Consider the following 23,681-nt stretch of genomic DNA (forward strand, 5'->3'; position numbering starts at 1 on the left):
GGAGCCCACTGCTGAACAAAGACTTTTTCCAAACTATTCCATAAGTTGCACAATTGTGCCAACCTCTGCCATGTCACTTCTGAAATCTTCTCGTCTCTTTATCTTCTGTCTGGTTTCCCTCTTCTTTCTACGTTAGCCATCTTGCCATGTCCACTCACTAACATACTTGCTCTGTCTGCCACCTAACAGCTTTCTCAGGCTACTTGCCTCTTTCTGTTCCATTTGCAATCCCCGTATTGTCTCCACTTCTCTTTCATCTCATCCAGGGTGCCCATCCCCTATCTGTCAATGTTGTTCTCAGCATTGATCTGTGTTACCCCCTGTGCATGCCATAGCTTTGTCTCTACCATCTTTGTCAGGTCGTAAGTGTCATCAGTAAATTTGTAGAAGTGCACACCTATGTGTTATAGTAATAGAAAATTAAATAATAATTTTATAAATTATAATACATCAACGTAATATACATTATTCTTGGTGGAAATCAATAATAGAAACATTTGCTAAAAATCATTAATAAACAAATGTAGCCACTTTGACTATTTGAGATGCCATGTTTATTTTGGTAGAGGCGGAGGTTGAAGAAATTAAAGTATGCTAAATTCGTGTGTTGTAACCCAACCTAACCTAACCTAACCTGCATTTAGTAATACGGCACCTGTAATTCTAGAGGTCATCAGGCTATTGTCATTGTCTCCAACCTCTGAATTTATCAAAACAAAGATGGCGTCTAAAGGAGTCTACGCAACTTCGTTTGCATATTTGTAGCTTTTAGCAACTATTTCTATTATTGATTTCTGCCAAGAATAAAGTATATTACATTGATGTATTATAATTTACAAAATTATTATTTAATTTTCTATTACTATATCACAGGTGTGCACTTCTAAAAAAATATTGAGTCATCCATAGATTGTAGTTAGGCTTATACACTTGTTTTGTATTGCAGACTAAGGACCATCTCATATTACTCTGCATTGTTTTATAGTAGATTTTAATATTTGAAATGTGTAATTATACAGTAATCTTAGATTTCTTCAAGATTCTTATTATCAGTTATGATCTTTATTTTGAAGATATTTTTTAGAAGTGTATACATAGGCGATATAACACAAAAAAATTAAATATTTATTTTGTAAATTATAGTACATCAATGTAATAAACATTTTTCTTGGCAGAAATCAATAACCAAAAATGTTGCTAAAAGCTATGCACAAGCAAACAAAGTTGCATCAACTCCTTTAGATGCCATCTTTGTTTTGATAGATTAGGAGGTCGAAGGTGACAATGAACACCTTGACAACCTCTAGAATTACAGGTACCACATTACTTAATGCAGGTTACATTAGGTAGGTTAGGTTAGAATAGACAAATTTATCATACTTTAATTTCTTTGACCTCTACATCTACCTTGAGGACCACAATGGAAATAAGCTTACATGGTTTTTTGTGTTATCCTCGACATTTGTAATTGGTATTTTGAACTATGTGTTCTTTTCTTTATCTGCACTCATGTATATTGATTCAATGCCAAATGAAATTACTTACAAAACAAAAATGTCGTCTCAAGCAGCCGAAGCGCCTATATTGGTTTATATATTGCTCTTAGCACTTTTTCCTGTTATTAATTTTTTGCCAAGAATAATGTATATTATGTTGATGTATTATAATTTATATAATTATTATTTAATTTTCTAATGCTCTATCGCATAATGTGCACTTCTAGAAATTTACCATTTTGGATTTTAGAGGTGAACATTACCTTGGTTTTACCTTTATTCATCTTTAAATGTACTTTGAGACATTTTAGTTGATATCCCAGCACATTTTGTACAAGGCTTCTGCTGTTTCTGAAATGAGAATAGTTACTTGTAGCTCTCAGATGATGAAGGTATTCCCAATATTGTAATATTCAAACCTTTCCATTCCTGGTTCAACTCTGAAGATCCCATTAAAGCAAGGTTGTAATGTTCAACATGAAGCTTCAAAGTAGAGAGATTATAATCGATGGTGAGAGTCATGAAGAAGTTGAAGAGTATAGTTATTTAGGCCAGATGGTGAAAGGGACCAAAGATCATGACAATGAAATAAAAAGACACATTACAGTTGGTTGGAAAGTGTTTTGTAAGTATAATGAAATCTTGAGAAGCTCTCTACCTTTATGTTTGAAACGTAAAATTTACAATCAATGCATTCTGCCAGCAATAATCTACAGGTGTGAGACATGGAGACAAAGCTAAGGACTGCACAGAGGGAAATGGAGAGATCAATAATGAGAATAATGCTGAGAGACCTAAAGAGAGCAAGTTGGGTGAGAGAGGAGATTAGAGTAAAAGATATTGTGGAGGCATGAACGACTGACAAGCAATGGAGTAAGTGTGTTACTGAGCGGACGCTGTTAGATGGGAAGCGTGCAAGAGGGAGACTAGACAGAAGGTGAAGAGATGAGATTGAGAAGTTTGCAGGAGTGATGTGGCAAAGGTTGGCAAGGTCATGTGAATCATGCAATGCTATAAATAAACTCAGACTAAGACTCCTGTGTTTCCTATTCCCACGTATATCATATATATACAGTGGCAGTAGATTGGTAGTGAGCATTAAGGGAGAGCGACTGGAGGAAGTGGATAGTTTTAGATACTTGGGTGCAAATGTGGCAGGAAAGGGTGGAGTGAAGGTGGAGGTAGAATGTAGATCGAGAGAAGCGAGTAAATGCCTTGGTGGATTGAAGAGTGTAATGAGGAATAGACATTTGGGAATGGATGCTAAGAGGAGACTGTATGAAGGAGTGATTGTGCCAACAGCACTGTATGGGGCAGAAACATAGAACATAAGAGAGGAAGAGAGAAGGAGTTTGAATGTGTTTGAGATGAGGTGTCTGAGAAGTATGATGGGGGTTACTAGGCTAGATAGAGTGAGAAATGAGGAGGTGAGGAGAAGAATGGTGGTGGAAAGGGAGTTGGGAGATAGGGTTGATGAAAGAGTATTAGGATGGTTTGGACACATGGAAAGAATGAGTGAAGAAAGACTAGTAAAAGAGGTATGGAAGGCAGATATGGAGGGAGTGAACATGAGGGGACGTCCTAGGATGAGGTTGATGGATGGGGTCAAGGGGGGAAGAGGGGAATGTCTGTTGAGGAAGGATGGGAGAGGACAGAAGACGGGTGAATGGAGAATGGTTGTATATGGATAATGTTGTGATGCATGAGGTAGAATGGGCGGGGGGATGGGGGGTGAGGTAGTGTGTGTGAGCAAATTTTGACGCAGCCCGAAGGGATTTCTCCCTGTCTTCTCCTTTTATGCATTGGAGGGACAGAGAGGGGGGTTGCCGATTTAATGAAGCGGCCTTGCTGTGGATGTGCTGTGTCTTGCGACACTGCTTCTTACCCAGGGCAGTGGACAAGGTGCAGGGATGACCCGTCATCCAGAAGGTGCTAAGATAAGAGGGAGGGTGGAGGGGTGTGGAGTGTATTCAGGGATGGAATGGGTGGGAATGATGTTATGCCTTTTCCTTTTTGGCTACCTCCCTTGTAAGGGGGAAAAAGCCTTGGTATATGTATGTATATATATATACGTGTATATATATATGGAGGTGAGGTGGCAAAATGAAACGTTAAGGCTAGAGTGTGGAGCTTTATTCAGAATCAGACATTTCGACCTCTTGGCCCTTCCTCAGTGGACTGAATACAGAATAAGAATCAGTCCACTGAGGAAGGCCCAAGAGGTCGAAACGTCTGGTTCTGAATAAAACTCCATACTCTAGCATTAACGTTTCATTTTGCCACCTCACCTCCATATTTGTCTGTATTTTATATATATATATATATCTATCTATATATATATATAAATATATATACATATATATATATATATATATACACATACACATAACAATAACCACAATGAATGCATGAATATTTTACAGAAACCACAGGGAAATCAAAAGGTCAGAATACTAAATGTTTTCATCTACTGAGATATCTTCTGAAGATGTCTTATAGTCTTATAGACAAAAATGTTTAGTATCCTGTTTTATTTATTTCCCTGTTGTTTCTGCAATATATATATATACACAGTGTAGATATGACCATTGAATACACAGTGACTCAGTGGATAAATGAAAATATCAGATACAGAAACAATGAGGAATCTTCGAGATTGGATTTAATACGTCGGAACCTGAAATTGTAGACAGAATAGATTACAAAATACCAATAGGAAAGAGTGACCATGTACTAATAGAATTCAAACTAAAAGAGCAAAAAGACATAAGAAGAAAGGAGAAACATTGAATAGGAAGTCTAATATACAACAACAAAAAATTTGATAAACTTAAAAAAAAATTGTAATGCAAATTGGGAAAAATTCCTAAATGAAGAAACAAGGATGGAGGAGAAATAGAATATACTAAAAGAAATTTATAATGAGGGTGTGATCAAATATGTACCTCAACAAAAGCAAGAAAGAACATACATAAAGAACTGGTACAACAAAAAATGTAGTGAAGCTAAGGATAAAAGAGACAAAAAATGGAAAAAAAAAAAAAGCAAATCGCAAACATACATCGAACTAAAAAATGATTATGTGAAAATACGCAGAGAAGAAAAGAGAAATTATGAAAAGGAAATAATAGAAAAATGCAAGGAGCAGCTGAAACTATTTTACAGCTATGTGAACAGTAAACTAAAAAACAAGAAATAGAAAAGCTGTGCCAAGGAAGTCATGAATATACAGAAGAACAGGAAATGGCAGAAGTTATGAACAGCCACTTCAAATTGGTATTCACATTTGAGAACACACCTAAGTGTGAGGGAATAGAGAGACAGAAATACCCCCCAGTGAAGGAAATAACTGTAACAAAGAAGGAAATTAGCAACCAAATAAAAAACCTCAATGTCAGAAAATCACATGGTCTGGATGGAATTGCAAATTGGATACTGAAAGAATGTGTAGAAGAATTAACAGATAAAATACACACTATAATGAAATGCTTGGTCAAAGAAGGAAAGGTACCACAAGACTGGAAAAATGCAAACATTGTACCAATATATAAAGGAGGAAACAAAAAAATCCAACTAACTACAGACTGGTCTCCCTAACAAGCATAGTAGCTAAGATATGTGAGAAAGTGATCAAAAGTAGATGGGTTAAACACCTGGAAGAAAAATCTATACTAAACCCAAACCAAACCAATTTGGATTTAGACAAGGAAGATCATGTACAACAAACCTGATCTGCTTCTACTCGAGACTAATAGATATAATAGAAGAGAGGGAGGGATGGGCAGACTGTGCCTATCTGGACCTACAAAAGGCATTTGACAAAGTACCACACAAGAAATTAATAAGAAAATTAGAATCAATAGGTGGCATCACAGGTAAACTATTAGAATGGATGGAAGACTTCCTGACTGGGAGAAAAATGAGGGTAGTAATTAGAGACAAATACTCGAAATGGGAAGAAATGATAAGTGGTGTTCTACAAGAGTCAGTGCTGGTTTTAATCATGTTTGCCATATACATAAATGACATGGATGAATAAGTTGAATGTTATTTGAATTTCTTCACAGATGAAGCAAAAATATTGAAGAAAGTAAGAACAGAAGAGGACTGTGATTCATTACAATCAGACCTGGACAAAATCTGGAAATTGACTCAAAAGTGGGAAGTGAACTTCAATATCAAGAAGTGTAGCATAATGGAGTTTGTAAAAAGTAAAAACAGAATTTCAAAAAATTATAAAATTTGTGAAGAAGAAATCAAGAAAGTGCACTCAGAAAGGGACCTTGGAGTAATAATCAGCAAAGACATGACACTGTATAAACATACAAACAAAATAGTTAGAGAAACCTTCAACCTATTAAGGTCAATGAAAGTGGCATTTGATTACTTGGATGAAGAAATGATTAAAAAGATATTAGTTACATTGATTAGACCAAAACTGGAATACGCAGCACTATGGTCACCCAATACTAAAAAGAATATAAGGAAACTAGGAAGAATACAGAGAGCAATGACAAAGTTGGCACCAGCTCTTTCCAAATTAACATACGAACAAAGATTATTGAAATTGGAACTACCAACACTGGAACAGAGAAGAGAAAGAGGTGATCTACTGACTATATTTAGAATCATAAAAGGAATGGAAATCCTTGCTAAAAATGACAATGGAAAAACAAGAAATCATGAAAAGAAACTCAGAAAGGATAAATATAGAAGAGATCGGAAAAAAATAGCTTCCCACACAGAGTTCTGGATACCTGGAATAACTTAGATAAAGAAACAATGTGTGCAAATACTATTCAAGATTTTAAGAAAAAACTTGATGATGAAAGATACAAAGACGGGTCACCACGAGCATAGCTCCCTTCCCGTGTAATACAACTAGGTACAGTACTACCTCTCATTAACGGACTAAAAGGGGGGTAACGGTGTCCGTTGATGTGAATAATCCATTGATTTGGAGTGGTTTTTGGGTGGCATAGTGATTGCACGCACAAAACAACAGCACGAAAACACAGCGAAAACACCACAAACACAGCTAATTAATGTCTGTTAATGAGAGGTAGTACTGTAAATACATTGATACAATACAGACGTCCAACATCTCTTTCCTGAGAGAAATGTAGGAGTGTCTGATAAACATTGCCAGTCATTGGTGCTGTGGGTTTCTAGTTAATGAATATCAAGGTTAGTATGGTGGGTGTATGATTTAACTACCAACCCCCCACCCCACCCCATATATATATATACCTATATATATATATTTATATATATATATATATATATATATATATATTTTTTTTTCTATGTATGAATCCCAAGGCAGCAGTTGTTAACATTATTGTCACCATCATAATCATTGTCATCAATCATTATTATTAATATTAATGATAATATTGTTGCTATTATTGAATTTATTATTATTACTATTGTTATTGGGCACCAGTTCTCTTGTCTAATAGTTGGCAAATCCATGCAGAGATAACATGCTTCCTCTTCTGATAACTATTTTGGTCACCATGCTGATATAAAGATTAAGAAATGAAAATTTCATGGGGAAATATATGTCAAGAACCTGCCAAATAAAGAAATGAAATACCAAGATAATGCCAACCCATAACATACATTTCACTGAAGAAAAAATGAATAAAAAGTATGATTCATGATGTGTTTCTAATGTTGCACTAATAACATCATATTTCTTATAACATATGTTAATGAAGAAGTAACAATATGTGTTTACCTTCCCTCCATTTGAATCTTGATCTTTAAACATTCTCCTCTCTCTTCTCTTTCCTCTCTTGTGTCTCTCCTTGTTACTCTCTTTTTCTCCCCTTTCTCTCTTTATTCCCATCTTTCCTATCTCCCCTCTCTTTTTCCCTTCTCTCTCTCCCCTCTCTCCTCTCACTCTCTTTCCATTCATTCCTGTTCTCTTTCCTTCCTCTCTTTTCCTCTATATTCTCTTCTGTTGTTTCCTCTTTCTTCTTTATCTTCTCCCCTATTTTCTCTACTATCTGTCCTCTCCTTCCTTTCTCCTCTCCTCTTTCTCGTTTTCTCTCTCGTCTCCCCTTTCCCTTCTTTTCTCCTCCCCTCTCTTCTTCTCTCCCTCTCGCTGTCTTTGTCTGTTTCTTCTCTTCTCTCTCTCTCTCTCTCTCTCTCTCTCTCTCTCTCTCTCTCTCTCTCTCTCTCTCTCTCTCTCTCTCTCTCTCTCTCTCTCTCTCTCTCTCAGAAACCATATATCCATTGTTAAGGATATATGAAGAATAATATTAGATAAATATTGAAAATGTATTGCACAATAGATATTGTGCGACCCATGCAACCAAAATATTTTGCTTTGCACGAATAGGAACCAAAAGTCTTGAAAGTTGTGAGGTGATAAGAGCACACTATCTTAACTCCATAATCCATTAAAGAAAAAGCAGCACGTGTTATCTCGTGTGGAGATAAAGTGTATCCTCTGGCTGAGGGATATTGCCAAATTAAAACACCGCATTCCTTTTGAGTTTCTGTTAGCCAAACAGGATACAGTTTTATGAGTGAGTGGTTCATGGCACACTCTCTGTGAGACTACTGATGGTGCTACCACCAGTCTCGGAGATCCAAAGTCGAAACTGCTGACCTTGCTTTATTCACATAGTTACCAGAGTATTGATACATACATATACCAAAGGCTTTTTCTCTCTTACATGGGGGGTAGCCAAAAAGAAAAAGGCATAGAAACCACTCCCACCCATTCTATTTCCTATATATTCCACTCCCTGCCACCCTCCTCCCTCCCTCTTACCTTGGCACCTCCTGGATGACAGGTCATCCCTGCATCCTGTCCACTGCCCTGGGTCAGAAGCAGTGTCGCAAGACACAGCCCATCCACAGCAAGGCCGCTTCATAAAATTGGTGACCCCCCCTCTCTGTCCTCTCATGATAATTCATTTGTACACTTAACATTATTATCCAAACCATATCTATAAATTACATTTTGTTAATAAAAAGTGTATGGTTGTGTTTTTTTGTTGAATCATGCCTCTAAGTGTTTCATAATAGAGAGTATAGTGTTCATGTGAGTGGTTGGTGATATTAGGTATCTGCCTTGATCATATGTCCATTATGAGCTCATTGCTTGATAGGAGGGTTTTTCTCATGCCTGAACACATGATGGTGATGCATGAGTGTTGCCTTATGTTACATATGGCTTCCCCTTTCCGAAAGGTGACTCCTGTCACCTGATCTAAAAGAAAATGGAAGGGGGTGGCGAGAAACGTATACAAAAATGGTAGCATCTGTTATGATACTTATGCGAAGTTCATCATGTGTTGATGGAAGGGGAAATATGAATCCGCCAAGGAGGGATTGAAATGGAAGTATCATAACATAAGATGCCGTTCACCAAGGTATGGTAGGATCAATAACAGAAATCACAAACATTATGGGGGTAATGACATATGGGTTTTATTTTATGCCAAAATAATGATTTCTGCCTAGTGAGTTATCACTGAATACACAATACTGTTGTCAGGTCCTAGTAAGAGCAGGGTGAAAAGGTTTTGGTCTCATGTCTGTGAGAAACAAGTATTCTTTTGTCACTTAAGCTGTTTTTATCAGATCGCTTCTGTAACTGTCTTTCTTAAGTTTCTTCTCATGTCCTCTTGTATTTCTTCTGTCCCATTTTAGTAGGTCATTCCTATCAAGAATTTCCATCCCTTTCATAATTTTGTAGATGGTTATCAAATCACCTCTTTCTCTTCTTTGTTCCAGAGTTGAGAAGTTTAGTTTGTCCAATCTTTGTTCGTATATCAACTTGCAAAGTGTTGGTGCCATCTTTGTCATTACTCTTTGAATCCTTTTTTTTTTATATACCAGGTGTTCATAGAGATACTGCATGTGTGTGTGTTTGTCTGTGTGTGTATATATATATATATATATACATATATATATAATTTTTTTTTTTTTCCAATTTCTAATTTCTTTCTTTTCCATTTCAGGAAACACACCACTACATTTGGCAGTTATGCTTGGACACAAAGGTAAGATTATGAAAGGTTATTGTTAACCAACTGCTCATTTCTAATCATTTTTAGCTATAAATGCAGTTCACACCAAGTATTTGTCCACCTGTATATGAAAATAGTAACATTATTAAGCTTTTATTCAGACTGTCATTGAGTTTTTTTTTTTGTCATACAGAATTTAAGGATAATACAGATTATGACCTCAATTGCCATTGGCTCTCATTTTCTCTCCTCCTTCCTCCCTCCCTCCTTCCTTCATTCCTTTCAAATAAGAACAATCAATCCATTCCTCATGGTCTCTTGGAAAGAGACATGACTCCAAGGTAACCAGCAACAACTGCCAGATTGGCCCATAAGGAGAACAGAAATCAGGAAAACAAGTAAGGAACTGAATGTGCTTAGAGCAGTAACAAGCTCAGTATTCAGACAATGAAAAAACTCATTACAAGATAGAAAAAAAAATCATAAAGATGACACTTAAAAGCTTCCACTGTTTAGTTCCCTGCAATAAGGAATACAAAGAAAAACTACAGGATGTAGGAGTACCTAAAAGGGAAGATATAAGAAATATAGAGAAGACAAAGGGCATTAGAATGATTCCAAGCCTATCTGACAAATACAAGGAAAGCCTAGACAATTTGAGATTACCCATACTGGAAGAAAGAACAGAATGAGGTGACATGCTTGCTATCTTTAGAATTATGGAGGGTGTGGACAAGATTACAAAAGAATATCAAGGACATAACAAGAAATTTAAGTAGTGAAGTGATTGAAGAATGTTAGAAAATATTTTTTCACGTGAATACATTAATTTGTGGCATAAGAAAAATCATCTAGGCAAACAGCGTAATGAATTTACATCAATGTTTGATGATATAATTAGACAGTGACAGGATTCCATGATCGCAGTTCCTATCCGTTATGTAACGATCAAGTAAACACAACCTTAAGAACACAGTGAAACGGTGAATGCCAGAACTATACACATTCAAGAATAAATTGGATGTGGAGAGATACGAAAATGGTTCACAATGAGCATAGCTCCCATCCCGTAAAATACAGCTAGGTAAATACTTTAAGAAATGTAATAAGCCATTTACAATCACAAATGAAAATTCTCCCCATAGAATAGCATGTGATAATGATTGCATATAATTCTGTTCAAGAGTCCTTGAACCCACATACAAGTTACACATCACACAACTACACCCCATAGGACACAAGAAATCTACACTTACTGTTTACAAATGTTTAAAAAAATACCCCCAATATTCCATAGTATCTTATAGAGACACAAATTAATAAACAAGAAACTCCTCTCCAGGCCTTTCAGTACCATATTGAATCTGTCCATCTAAAAGACATTTTCCCAAGACACACAAACACCATGCTAGCCCATCTGTGCTCAGGTCAACCTAGTACTAAATGCCAGTACAAAATTAACCTAGTGATCGGCACCATTCCCAGATGCTGCCACCTCACAGAAGAGCATCTCAACACTGACCAGTACTAAGATCCAGACATGACAAAAGTTATTCTCTGAGTGACCTATGAGCCAATGCAGTGGAGATGGCTGGTTATCTTGAAGCCACAGTGTGGTGCAGTCAAGAAATGCGGCATCGTGAATGATAATTATTACAGTACTACCTCTCATTAACAGACTAAAAGGGGGGTAATGGTGTCCGTTGATTTGGAGTGGTTTTTGGGTGGCATAGTGATTGCACAGCACTAAACAGCAGCACCAAAAACACCACAAACACAGCTAATTAACGTACGTTAATGAGAGGTAGTACTGTATTATCTTTCAATTGAGGAATGGAGGAGCAAGATGTCTATAATGCCTCTACAGAATAGTGTTTAATCAGGAGCACCTCCAATGAGAAAAATCAAATATACCTATATAAGGGTCACTTGGAAGTGTGATATTAAGCCTAATGACTTAAAAAAGTATCACTGCCACCATATATATGATCTGGAATGGAAGCTACTCTTCATTAAACCATATTTTATTCCAATCTCCTCCTTTCTGGCCATTCAAGATGTTTTGGTAGCAGTAGGCTGTTTGTGATGTTCAGTAGTGATGTCCAAGTTGGGTAATGAAAAAATATAGAGTTTTCTATCCGTTAATTATTAAATTGCAGCAAATTATATGTGGATTCTATTCAATACTCATTAACTTGTATCAAATGTAGCAAGAAAATATATGTGGATCTTAGATTGAAAATTGTATCAAAGTAGTGAAAAAAATATATATGTGGTTCTCCAATAGTCATTAAATTGTAATAAACACATTAAGAAAATATATGTTGGTCTTGTTCAACAATTATTGTACTCAAGATATATAGGTCCTGTTCAATAACTACAGTGACTCAACTGACTTAGGTTTAATAACCTGAACATTTAAGGTAGCTTATGACGCAGCTATGGAGGCCATGGGAATCAGTGCATGTGGGCACCTTAAGTAGGTCACAGGCATGTGCATGGGTGCAGTTCTTATGTTCCAACCTTCTGGCCACTATCTAAGTGTCTACTTCGTCTACTTCTATCAAAACCTAACATCAGATCTACTATATCCTTAGTGGAGGACAATTTTGGACACAGTTTCACTTAACAATTGCACAACAACTTCACCCGATTGATATGTGATCCCTTTCATCCTACCCTACACGACAAGCTTTTTTTTTTTTTTTTTTTTTTTTTTTTTTTTTTTTTTTTTTTTTTTTTTTTTTTTTTTTTTTTCCTCCTCCCCCAACCCCTTTTCTCCCTGTTAATGGGACAGGTGTGGTGTGAGACTTACTAAATATTTAATACTAATATCTATCTATTATATTTTCAATGTATATCCATTTATTTCAGTTATGGTCATGTATTTCCATTAATTTTACAGAACTCACTGACATACCTGTTAATGGGAATATTTGGGGTGTGAGACTAATCTAGCTATGCACAAGAAACAGAGAGATTGGCGTATGTGTTTGCCTCCATGTGTAAATCTACCAACTCCCCCTTTTGTGTTATATCATGAAACTCCATTTCAATTCTCAAGTCAACCCCTAGCCATCACAATCTCTCCCTAAACTATTCCTCTAATGGAATCCTGGACTGGAGGTTGGGAATTTTTCTCATTCTCTTAAAACTAATGGCCCTAGTTTATGTCTCCGTCCGAACGCGTCATGGTGACATCACAGATGGGCGGAGCTACAGTACACTTCCTTACAGTACATGCTGGAAAAAAAAAATGCAAATGAGAATAATATTTGCAGTTTGCATTATGGTGTCATGCATTTATTTATTATATATATATTTTTTCTACAGAATGTATTCACTTATTGTTGGCCCATAGTGCACCTGTCAAGGTAAAGAACTGCCATGGTTGGAGTCCACTCGCAGAGGCAATCAGCTATGGAGATAGACAAACAAGTAAGAGAAGTTTCCAAAGTTTATTTCATATATGCTTACCCTGTTTGTAGTTAGATCTCCGTTATAAGATGTTCAACCAGCTGACCTTCAATTAATCAATCGATAGAGTGTAGTGGGGAGGGTGTCAGGAGTGAAGAGAGGATGAGAGGTGGTGTTGACAACTCAGAAGTTCGTATGAATGTAAATGATATTTTGACAGAGCCCATTTCTCCCCATCTTCTCTTTTTCTGCATGAAGGAATGGAGGGGGATGTCACCAATTAACCCCTTCCATACGGTGACGCCTACGTAGGCGTCATGAGGAGCAAGTGGGTACGCGAGGATACCGATGTCGGCGTCTTGATTATATTTATTGTAGTTGTACCTGCGTGATCCCCACACTCTGTAAACTGGCTTCTTCATATTTTCTATGGTTATCAAACTTCACGGGTGAAAGAGAGAATGATCGATACAGTGGTGACTATTTTTTATAATGCGAGTATTATGACGCAACATCTTACGTCTGGCAGCTAATGCTGCCCGCGAGATTTTGGCCCAGAGTGAAGTGGTTAAATGAAGTAACCTTGCTCTGTCTTGCTGCATTGCTTCTGACCCAGGGCAGTGGGCAAGATGCAGGGATGACCCATCACCCAGGAGGAACCAAGAAAAGAGAGAGGGAGGGAGGGAGGAGTGGAGTATGTGGGGATGAAATGGCTGGGAGTGGATTTATGCTTTTTTGACATTGGCTACCTCACTTGTAAGGGGGAAAAACTTAGGTATATGTACATACATATACCAAGGGCTTTTTCTTCCATGCAAAAGGATAGCAAAATTGAAAGGTGTAAATCCACTCCCACCCATTTCATCCCCACCCAGTCTACTCCCATTCACCACCCCTCCTTCCCTCCCTCTTTTCTTGACTCCTCCTGGATGATGGGTCATCCCTGCATCTCGCCCACTGCCCTGGGTCAGAAGCAATGCAACAAGACACAGCACATCCCCTCATGCAGAAAAAGAAAAGATGGAGAGAAATCCCTTATGGCTGCATCAAAATAGCATTCACACATACTCCCTAACCACCCATCCCCCACCCATTCCCTTCTATAAGTCACAGCATCATCCATAAACAACCATTCTCCACTCACCCCTATCTATTTTCTCTCTCCCTTCCTCAACATATATCCTTCTTTCTCAACACTCCTTTTACCCCATCCATCTATCTTATCCTCAATCTCCCCCTCCTGTTCACTCCATCCACCCTGCCTTCCACACTTCTTTTACTAATCTTTCTTCACTTATTCTTTCCATGTGTACAAACCATCCCAATACTCTTTCATCAACCCTATCTCCCACCTCCTTTTCCACCCCTACTCTCCTCCTCACCTTCTCTTTTCTCACTCTATCCACCCTAGTAACCCCTACCGTACCTCTTAGATATTTCATCTCAAACACATTTAAACTTCCCTCTCTTCCTCTCTTATGTTCCATGTTTCTGCTCCATTCAGTATTGTTGACACAATCACCCTTTCATACAATCTCTTCTTATCATCCATTTCCAAATGTCTATTTCCCATTACACTTCTTAATCCCCTTCTCTCAACCTGTATTCTACCTCCACCTCTACTCTTGCATTTCCTGCCACATGCACCCTGAAGTATCTAAAGCTATCCACTTCCTCCAAGCTCTCTCATTCTCCTTTCCCACACCTTCCCAAAGTCCATCACTAACTTCCTTAACCCCTCCTCTGATCCTGTCACAAACGTAGTGTCATCAGCAAATAACAACTGGGGAGGTACAGTGATGGTGGACTGGCTGGATAAGTTGTATAATGTTTGTCTAAAAGAAGGTAGAGTGCCAGAGGACTGGAGGCCTGTATAGTTCCACTTTATAAGAGAAAAGGGGACAAATGTGAGTGTAGTAGTTTCAGAGGGATCAGTTTGTTGAGTGTAGTTGGGAAATCTTATGGGAGGGTTTTATTGATAGGATTAGGAGAGGAACAGAGAGAGTAATTGGTTAGGAACACTGGGTTTAGGACAGGTAGGGGTTGTGTGGATCAGATTTTTGTGTTAAGACATATATGAGAAAGCTTTACCAGATGGTAAGGATGATTTTTTGGGTCTTTATGGATTTGGAAAAGGCATATGACAGGGTAGACAGGAATGCACTATTGGAGGTACTACAGATATATGGGATAGGAGGAAAGCTATTAAGAGCAGACAAGAGCTTTTAAGATAGTAGTGTCTGTGTTAGAATTAGAAATAGAGAGAGCAAGTGGTTTGAGGTAAGATAGGACTGCCAGGGATGTGTCATGTCACAGTGGTTGTTCAGTGGAAGGTAAATGGGAGGGTAATGGGCACAGGATTAGAAATGGTTAAAGAATATTGAGAAAAATGGGAGATAAGCCAGTTGTTGCTGCTTGGTATATGTATGTATGTATGTATTTATAATCATAGATATCTCTTGCTAGACTCCTGGCCCTAAACCCTGCAGATATTAATCCCTTCCATACGGTGATGCCTACGTAGGCGTCATGAGGAGCAAGTGGGTACGCGAGGATGCCTATGTCGGCGTCTTGATTATATTTATTGTAGTCATACCTGCGTGACCCCCATACTCTGTAAACTGGCTTCATCATATTTTCTATGGTTATCAAAATTCATGGGTAAAAGAGAGAATGATCGATACAGCTGTGACTTTATTTTTTATAATGTGAGTATTATGACGCAACATCGTATGTCTGGCAGCTAATGCTGCCTGCGAGATTTTGGCCTGGAGTGAAGTGGTTAAGGGGCAATGTGGGACCAATAACAGGTACCTGCATGTGGTGGTCTGGTAAGATGGACAGCAATGTTGTCCATTTTTAAATCCTGTCAACCTTCTCACCTCCATTAAGAGGTGCAGCCCTGAGGGGCTGACACTTGTTCTCCAGACTGGGCCCAAGATCTCGCTCTGTTAACTTCAACTGTATTTCTTACAGTTTTTCACACATGAAGAGCTGACAGCTGGCAACTGCTCTTCATTTCCTGCCACTTTGAGCTGGTGACATAGAAACAGTCCCACAGTGGTACATTACAGACAACAACCCAAATTTTTTTTCCAAAGAGATCTGTGGGAGGTTCCAAAGACCATTGCCAGCCACCGTGGAGCTGCAGGTTTTCTGCTTAGTAAAACTTGGCAACAACTGATTGACTGATTGAAGGGACAACGTAAAGAATACTGGTGTGGACAGTTAATCAGTCCCTCCATACAGGGTCTAACAGATAAATCCGTACAACTTCTTATCACATGTTTTAAGATTAATATCTCGGGTTATAATAAACAGAGAGTTATGAAATTTTCAGTATATTTAGAAAAGGCAATAAGAACAATGATTTCATTCAATGTAACCACCTTCAGCTGTTATGACGCTTTCAACGCGTTTACGAAACTTGGATACAGCGTTGATGATCTCAGACTTTGATAATGAACCCACAGCCTTCTTGATGTCTGTCTTCAGGGTTGTTATACTTCTGTGTGGCTTGTCACATGCCTTGGCTTCAATTCGCGCCCAAAAATAATAATCTAAAGGGTTTAGGTCTGGCGAATTTGAGGGCCACAACTCTTTGTTCCAGAACTGCACATTTGACACTTCGAGAAGGTTGGTGGTCCTCTTCGCTGTGTGGGCTGGAGCCAAGTCTTGTTGGAAGACAAACTGGTTGCCACTAGCCTTATCTTTCATCCAGGGTATTATTTTCTCTTCTAGAACTTTGCAATAGACAACGGCATTGACTTTCTCCTTGTTGTTGAAGAAGTGAGTGAAGACGTCCCCCTCAGTTGACACCACACAGAGCACCATGACACTTGCTGGTTTCTTCGTCGTAGTCTTGTGTTGAACCTCTGAGGATGAGGAGGGTATCCAGCGATCATTCCGCTTATTGAAAGTCGCATCAACCGTGAAAATCTTCTCGTCGGAAAAAAACTTGATGACTGAGCCATTCGACTTCATCCCGTTCAACAGCTTTTGGCACCTGGTCAAGCGGATTTCTTTCATTTTTCGTGTCAAAAGATGTCTTTTTCCTTGTGAGAATGAGCTTAATCCCAATTTCTTTAATGTTCTGTGAATTGTCATTGTGCTGACACCTCTCTTCTTTGCCAATGTCGATAATGGTAAGGCTGGATTTGCATTGACACTTCTCTTGAGACCAGCTAAAAAGCGAGGTGTTAGAATTCTGCCCCTTCTGGGCTTGTGAGCAGCTCGTTGGTCTTCGCCGGTCTCATCAAAACGTTTACAAACATTGTAAACAGTTTGTCTGGAGTATTTTAGCATCCTTATTATGGCGCTAGGAGTGTGACCCGCGCGACGAAGTTCGCATATGGCTGAACGTTTGGCTTGTTCCATTGCTTAATGTTTATTGCACCGGTGCTAGTATACAACTGGCTAAATTATTAGACAAATGGAAGTATCTGGAAACAATCAGAATTGCCATATGTTACTTTTTAAGTGCTTAAAACCTCTTCAAAGTTTGTACGGATTTATCTGTTAGACCCTGTATATGTGAAGATTATGGGAAGTTCAGTGGGTCTGACCATGTGTTCTGCTACACAACTCTCATATCTGAAACTCTATGTATAAAATGGGGATTAAGTAGAAATAGATTTGTTGTTTACATGTGAATTCAGATTTTTTGGGCGGGGGGCATTGAACAGGAAATTATTGCATCTTTTCAGTATGCAAATTCACATTTCAGAGTATTGTTAATCAACATTGTCTGCTGTTACATCATAAACACATGTATGAACAAGTTTATGTGCATATTTTTTAACTTGTCCATTTTTTCTTTTTCTCAACAGTAACGTTATTGCTACGCAAGCTGAAACAACAGTCTCGAGGTCACATGGAAATTAGAAGACCTGACCTTGTTAAAGCGCTCCAGCAAATGGGAGATTTCTATATGGAACTCAAATGGGACTTTCAGAGCTGGGGTAAGATTGTAAAGGAGAAACTTGATATTTAATGTCAGGAAAAATCATTTGGTTGCATGTGAAAGTAGGCTTCCCCCTTATTAGGTGAAGAAAAGGAAGGTGAGGACCTATACCAGGATGCATGTTGCTGTGGCCAAATTTGTCACTTTTGTTTTATGTGCTTAGACTGATGAGGCAGGTATTAGTCATGGCTGGGAATTGGAGAGAAATACGGGATTCAAATCCACAGCTAAAGAAATACGAGACTGGAATACTTCTAATGACACCATCAGTGCACTATGTATTAGGAATTTGTTTTGAACTCATTAATCAAATATTAATAGGTTGAGTTATTTTTCAATATGTATTTTCACTGTATTAAGCAAGAGAGACAAACTGGTTTACCTCCACAATTTTATTATATGGCACCCCCTCTCCCGAACTTCTCCATTCATGAAAAATTACAGAGTAAATAAAAAAATTCCCTTCAAGCTTCTTCTTTTCTTCATCCATATACATTTGCACCTATCTTTTGTACTCTTTTGTGCTCGACATTGTTCATGCATCCCATTCCTCTTTACACATTTGTCCATCTCATTTTTTATCTTCCGCACAAGTTCACTTCTACCACTGTACTTCAGAATGGATGAATCAAAGCATGCAGCTACATCATACTTTCCCACATATAAAAGGGTTGGCCAACCAAGGCATGTGCTCACCCTTCACCCATCCCATATCAATGTAACACACATTTGTGATCTTCCTTTCACATCATAAACATTAATTTAACCCATTTAACTCCTCCTTCCATCTCAGCACATCATGGATGAAATGTTGGCCTTCTTTCATTACTTTACTTGGGTCAAACGCAATGCAGTGATGCAGGACTAGTTTTGCCCCCATCACTTTACCATGTAACACTTCTCCTCAACCAATCAAGATTGTGAAGAAAAATTAAAGAGATTTTATTGGCTAATGTACTTGATTTGTATTGAGAAAGAAGGATGCAGTTTTTATTAGGGAAACCTATATCAAGATTAGTTTGGGTGATTTTGGTTTCTGGGTCTTCAAGTTCATTTTAGGAATTATATTGAAAAGTGTGTGAATGAGGTGCAGGAAACCATAAAACCTCATTGTCAGGATAACAAAGGAGAGAAAATCTGTACGAGTGAATCAGAGTTGGAGAAGAATGTACTGTATAGACAAAGGTAGCAACATGTTCCGTGAGATAGGTGCATTGGAGATAAATAGGCACTGATGCTAGAAAAGTATCAAGGTTCAATCTTTGCATGGTTTAGGAATGGAAAAATAAAAGGGGCACATGCCAAGCCACATTGTTTTATGGATAATAGCTCATTAGATGAGAAAAACATGGTTTGATGTTGTCTTGTTATAAATATGCTGTATGTGTAAGTTTTACACAATTTTTGTACCAATGTATTGTTGTTTTGCTTATTGCGTATGAAAAAATAATGAATATTATCTTGCTGAACATTTACACATGGCTTACTGTGTATTTCTTCTACAGTTCCTCTGGTATCTCGCATCTTGCCATCAGACATTTGTAAAATAAATAAGAGAGGTGCTGCTATCCGTCTGGACACAACCTTAGTGGACTTCAATGATATGCGATGGGAACGTGGTGATATTAGTTTTCTCTTCTCTGGAGATGCTAAACCTTCACATGCTCTCACCGTCCTGGATAATAGATTAAAAGTTTATCAGAAAGTTAGGCATGAGGTATGTGCAAGGGTAGGTGAAATAGCAAATTCAGATGGAACATGACATTGATGTTACAGAGATAAAAAAATTATTAAATGAGTAAGTCTGGTAAAACAGTAGAATACCGTGTAGACTCGAGTTAAAGTAGATTTCAAAGTGACTGCCATATTCTTTTATCAGAAAATTAGTAATATCCTTTTAAAAATGTAGTATTTGATTTTTTTTGGTATTTTGGTGGATGTTGTTAATGAACTATTTTTTAAGTGTGGATAATGAACTATTTTTCCCTTGTTGTTGTGAGTTTTTGTGTTTCTGTGATTGGTATTTTAGTTAATGTATGGATGACCCGTCATCCAGGAGGTGCTAAGATAAGAGGGAGGGTGGAGGGGAGTGGAGTGTATTTAAGGATGGAATGGGTGGGAATGATTTTATGCCTTTTTCTTTTTAGCTACTTCCCTTGAAAGGGGGAAAAAGCCTTGGTATATGTATGTATGTATCCTGAAAGAATTATATAATTTTAAGGTGTGTGCTATGGAGATGGATAAAGTAAAAAATGTGGAGATGAAACCGGGAACGGGTAGAAAGAGAGCTGGCAGACAGGGTGGCTCAGAGAGTGTTGAGCTTATTTCAGCACATGGAAAGAATAAATGAAGAAAGCATAGCAAAAAAAAAAAAGAAGAGTGTGGAAAGCAGAAGTTGATGGAATGAATTTGAGGAAAAGACTACAAATGAAGTGGATGGATAGAATGAAAGGGATATTGGATGCAAGAGGAATGTCTGTCAAGCATGAATGTTTGCAAAAGAAAAGAGTTAATGGGGAGTAATTATAAATGGATGAGGAAACTGTGCAACCCAAAGTGATGTTTTTTCTGGTCCATAAATATCTCAAGTGGATGAAGGGGGAGGGAGGGTAAACTCACTCCAATTGTTAGGCCATATTATGAGAGTTCTAAGTCTTGCTACATTGCTCTTGACCCAAACAGTATGGCAGGGGACAGTGATGACCCCTCATCCACAAAGGGCCAAGGTGGAAGGAAAAACAAATGAGTTTTGGGTGGGTGTAAGATGATATATGTTTTGGCTCAGCCACCCCCCATATAAGAGGGAAAAAGAATGTTTGAAGAATGAAAGTATGTGTTATACTAAATTTAGTGGAACCTAGCTTAACGAGCATAATTCGTTCCTGAATCTTACTCGTAATGTGAAACACTTATTAAGCAAAACAATTTCCCCATAGAAATCAATGTAAAATACAATAATGCATCCCACGTTTAAGAAAAATACAGTGAGTCCTCATTATAAAGTACATATGCATTCCTGAAAACCTTACCGCAAATTGAAATTACCGTATACCGAACCCAAGTTTCAACTTATGGCAGACGTACCTTCTCCCTGCTCTTTCCTCTTCAAAATATCTAATTCTACCTCCAAAACATGAGCGGATACCGTATCTGTGAATTTTTCTTAACGTAAATAGAATTGAGGGTAGTAATTACCCAAATACCGTAAGTGTGAATTTACCGGATAAAGAATTACCATATGAGGAGGACTCGCTGTACACAAAAATAACTTTTATGAATATCTAAAATAGTTTTTTGAATTATTAATGCATAAAATAAGATTTTAATATACAGTAAAAGAACCTGGGAAAGAATAAATAATTAATATGAATACTGTTGCAATTTACGAAAAAAGAAGGTAGCTCCTGGTGCAAGGGAGATGGAGACGGGGAATCTTCCATCAAGGGAGATTTGTCTTCACTGCTTTAATAGTCTCAACTGACTCACTAGCTTTAAATCTTTTAGGAACATTCTCACTTTCTTTAGAATCCTTTTTTACTGGAAAGCTGTCTAGAGACATTTGTTTTTGTCTATGCTTCAAAATTTGGTGAAAATGCGACACAAAATTATTATTGAATTTGTAGCATTCATAGCCACTGCCTTATTAGGGTGATACTTATCACTGTACAATGAAACACTTTCCCATGCTGTAAGCATCTCCCTTATTGCACTGGTGAGGCTGTTACTTCCTCCTCCCCTGACAAAATCTTCACAACTTCTTGCAGTGAAATGGAATGCAACTCATAACTCTTTGGTGTTCAGCTCCTGTCTATGCTCTTCCGTAAGCTCGTTGATGTCGTTGTTAGCTGCCTCCAGCCCCATAGTCTTGGCCAGAGACACAATCTCATTGACTACAGGCTCCACAGGCACTTACTCAAACCCCTCAAAGTCGTGTTGGACAATGCTCTCCGGCCAAAGCTTCTTCGAAGCTAAAATAAAGGTTCTCTTGGTGACCCTTCCTATGCCTTGTCAATCATCTTGAGGCAGGGAGTGATGTTAAAGTGGTCTATCCAAAACTCTGAGAGGGAGATTGGTCCCCTCAGTTACCTCAAATCAACACTCAAAGAGCTCTTTAGTGTAGAGCTCCTTAAAGTTTGAGATGACCTGCTGGTCCATGGGCTGGAATAAAGGAGTGGTGTTGGAAGGCAGGAATTGGATCTTGATGAATTGAAATCCATCAAGGAGGTCATCATCTAGACCTGGAGGATGGGCAGGAGCATTGTCCATAGCAAGCAAGACATGAAGTGGCAGATTCAACTCAAGCAAATAATTTTTCACTGAAGGACCAAACACATTGATCCAATCAGTAAAAAAAAAAAGTCACATGAAAATCCATGTGAACAAGTTGTATAAACACGGCAAAGGAAACATGGACTGGAAGTGAAGCGTTTATTCCTGACGTTTCGTCTATTGACTTTCTCATTCCTTCGAGAAAGTCAATAGACGAAACGTCAGGAATAAACGCTTCACTTCCAGTCCATGTTTCCATTGCTGTGTTTATGCAAAGGTCACATGTCACCCAAGCCTTCCTGTTAGAACCTCCACATCATCACACTTAGCCTGCTTTTCTGGACTTTACACTTCTTGAAGGCTTGAGGATTTTCTGAATGTTAAATGAGCAGTAAGGATTAAGTGTCTTGCGACACTGCTTCTGACCTAGGGCAGTGGACGGGATGCAGGGATGACCCATCATCCGGGAGGTGCCAAGATAAGAGGGAGGGAGGAGGGTGGAGGGGAGTGGAATATATAGGAAATGGAATGGGTGGGAGTGGTTTCTATGCCTTTTTCTTTTTGGCTACCCCCCCGTGTAGGGGGAAAGGGCCTTTGGTGTATGTACGTATGTATAAATGAGCAGTGGCGCTGGGACAAAACACCAGTGTCAGAAGGTCTTTTATTGGCTTGTGGCTGGCCAATGCCTTCTCTTCTGCTGTTATATAGGTTTGCTTTGGTATCTCCATCCAAAAAAGACCCGTCTTTTCACAATTAAAAACCTGCTGCGGCAGGTAACCATCAGAATCCACAAGCTTCCTGAAGTCACCAATGAAGTTCTCTGCTGCCTTTGTGTAAGAGCTTGCTGCTTCACCATGCCTCACAATGCTGTGGATGCCAGTTCTTCTTTTAAACTTCTCGAACCACCCACAGTTTGTCTTAAATGCTTCCTCTTTGTCTGTTGCTGCTCCTGGCATTTTCTTAACAAGGTTGGCCAAAATTACTCTAGCCCTCTCACAAATGATGCTCTCATTAATAGTATCTACCTAATTGTAGTATACAGGAAGAAAAGCAATGCTTATTGGGTCCTGTCTCTTATTCTTTAATTTTCCAACATGCCTAGACTCAAATTCATGTATGGTTACAACTTAATCTATATTTTTTATTTCCAAATTATCATGTTTAGATTTAAACTCGTGTATTGTTTGAGCTTGGGCTATATCATCTAAGCTATTCCACACGACTTGGTGGCGCGGTTGGTAGAGTCCCTGACTGTCACTACGGCGGTCCGGGTTCAAATCCTGCCAAGGGCTGAAATAATTTCAGCATCGCTGCGCTTCAAGTCGTTACTCCAACTCTCGTGGGCAGGGAGTTGGGAGTGTGTGTGCGTGTAAGGTCATGGCATTACCCATAGATCGGTCATACGAGCTCTGAGCTCTCCTCCGGGAGGGAAATAGCTGTTGGTCACGAGTCCAAGACGTGGTCCAAAGACCAAAGTGAACATATACATCTATATGGAAAACTATTTTTTCACACCATTATAACATTTAGTCTTTCTTAATTTAC

General features: G+C 38.3%; 1 protein-coding gene across 2 annotated transcripts in view; it reads left to right on the plus strand.

Annotated features, from left to right (window-relative positions):
• Positions 1-23,681, plus strand: part of LOC143038129 (ankyrin repeat domain-containing protein 13C) — a 36,640-nt gene that overhangs the window by 582 nt on the left and 12,377 nt on the right. The window contains exons 2-5 of one of the 2 annotated variants that reach the window (XM_076207129.1): positions 9,479-9,520; positions 12,821-12,925; positions 17,734-17,865; positions 19,373-19,596. In XM_076207129.1, the coding sequence (XP_076063244.1) occupies positions 9,479-9,520; positions 12,821-12,925; positions 17,734-17,865; positions 19,373-19,596 (503 nt within the window). The remainder of the gene's footprint in view (positions 1-9,478; positions 9,521-12,820; positions 12,926-17,733; positions 17,866-19,372; positions 19,597-23,681) is intronic. The other variant, XM_076207131.1, reaches the window with a different exon arrangement.

Source organism: Oratosquilla oratoria, chromosome 23 (assembly GCF_046742065.1).
Source record: "Oratosquilla oratoria isolate Oo_2021 chromosome 23, ASM4674206v1, whole genome shotgun sequence".
In the NCBI taxonomy this organism is placed as follows: domain Eukaryota; kingdom Metazoa; phylum Arthropoda; class Malacostraca; order Stomatopoda; family Squillidae; genus Oratosquilla; species Oratosquilla oratoria.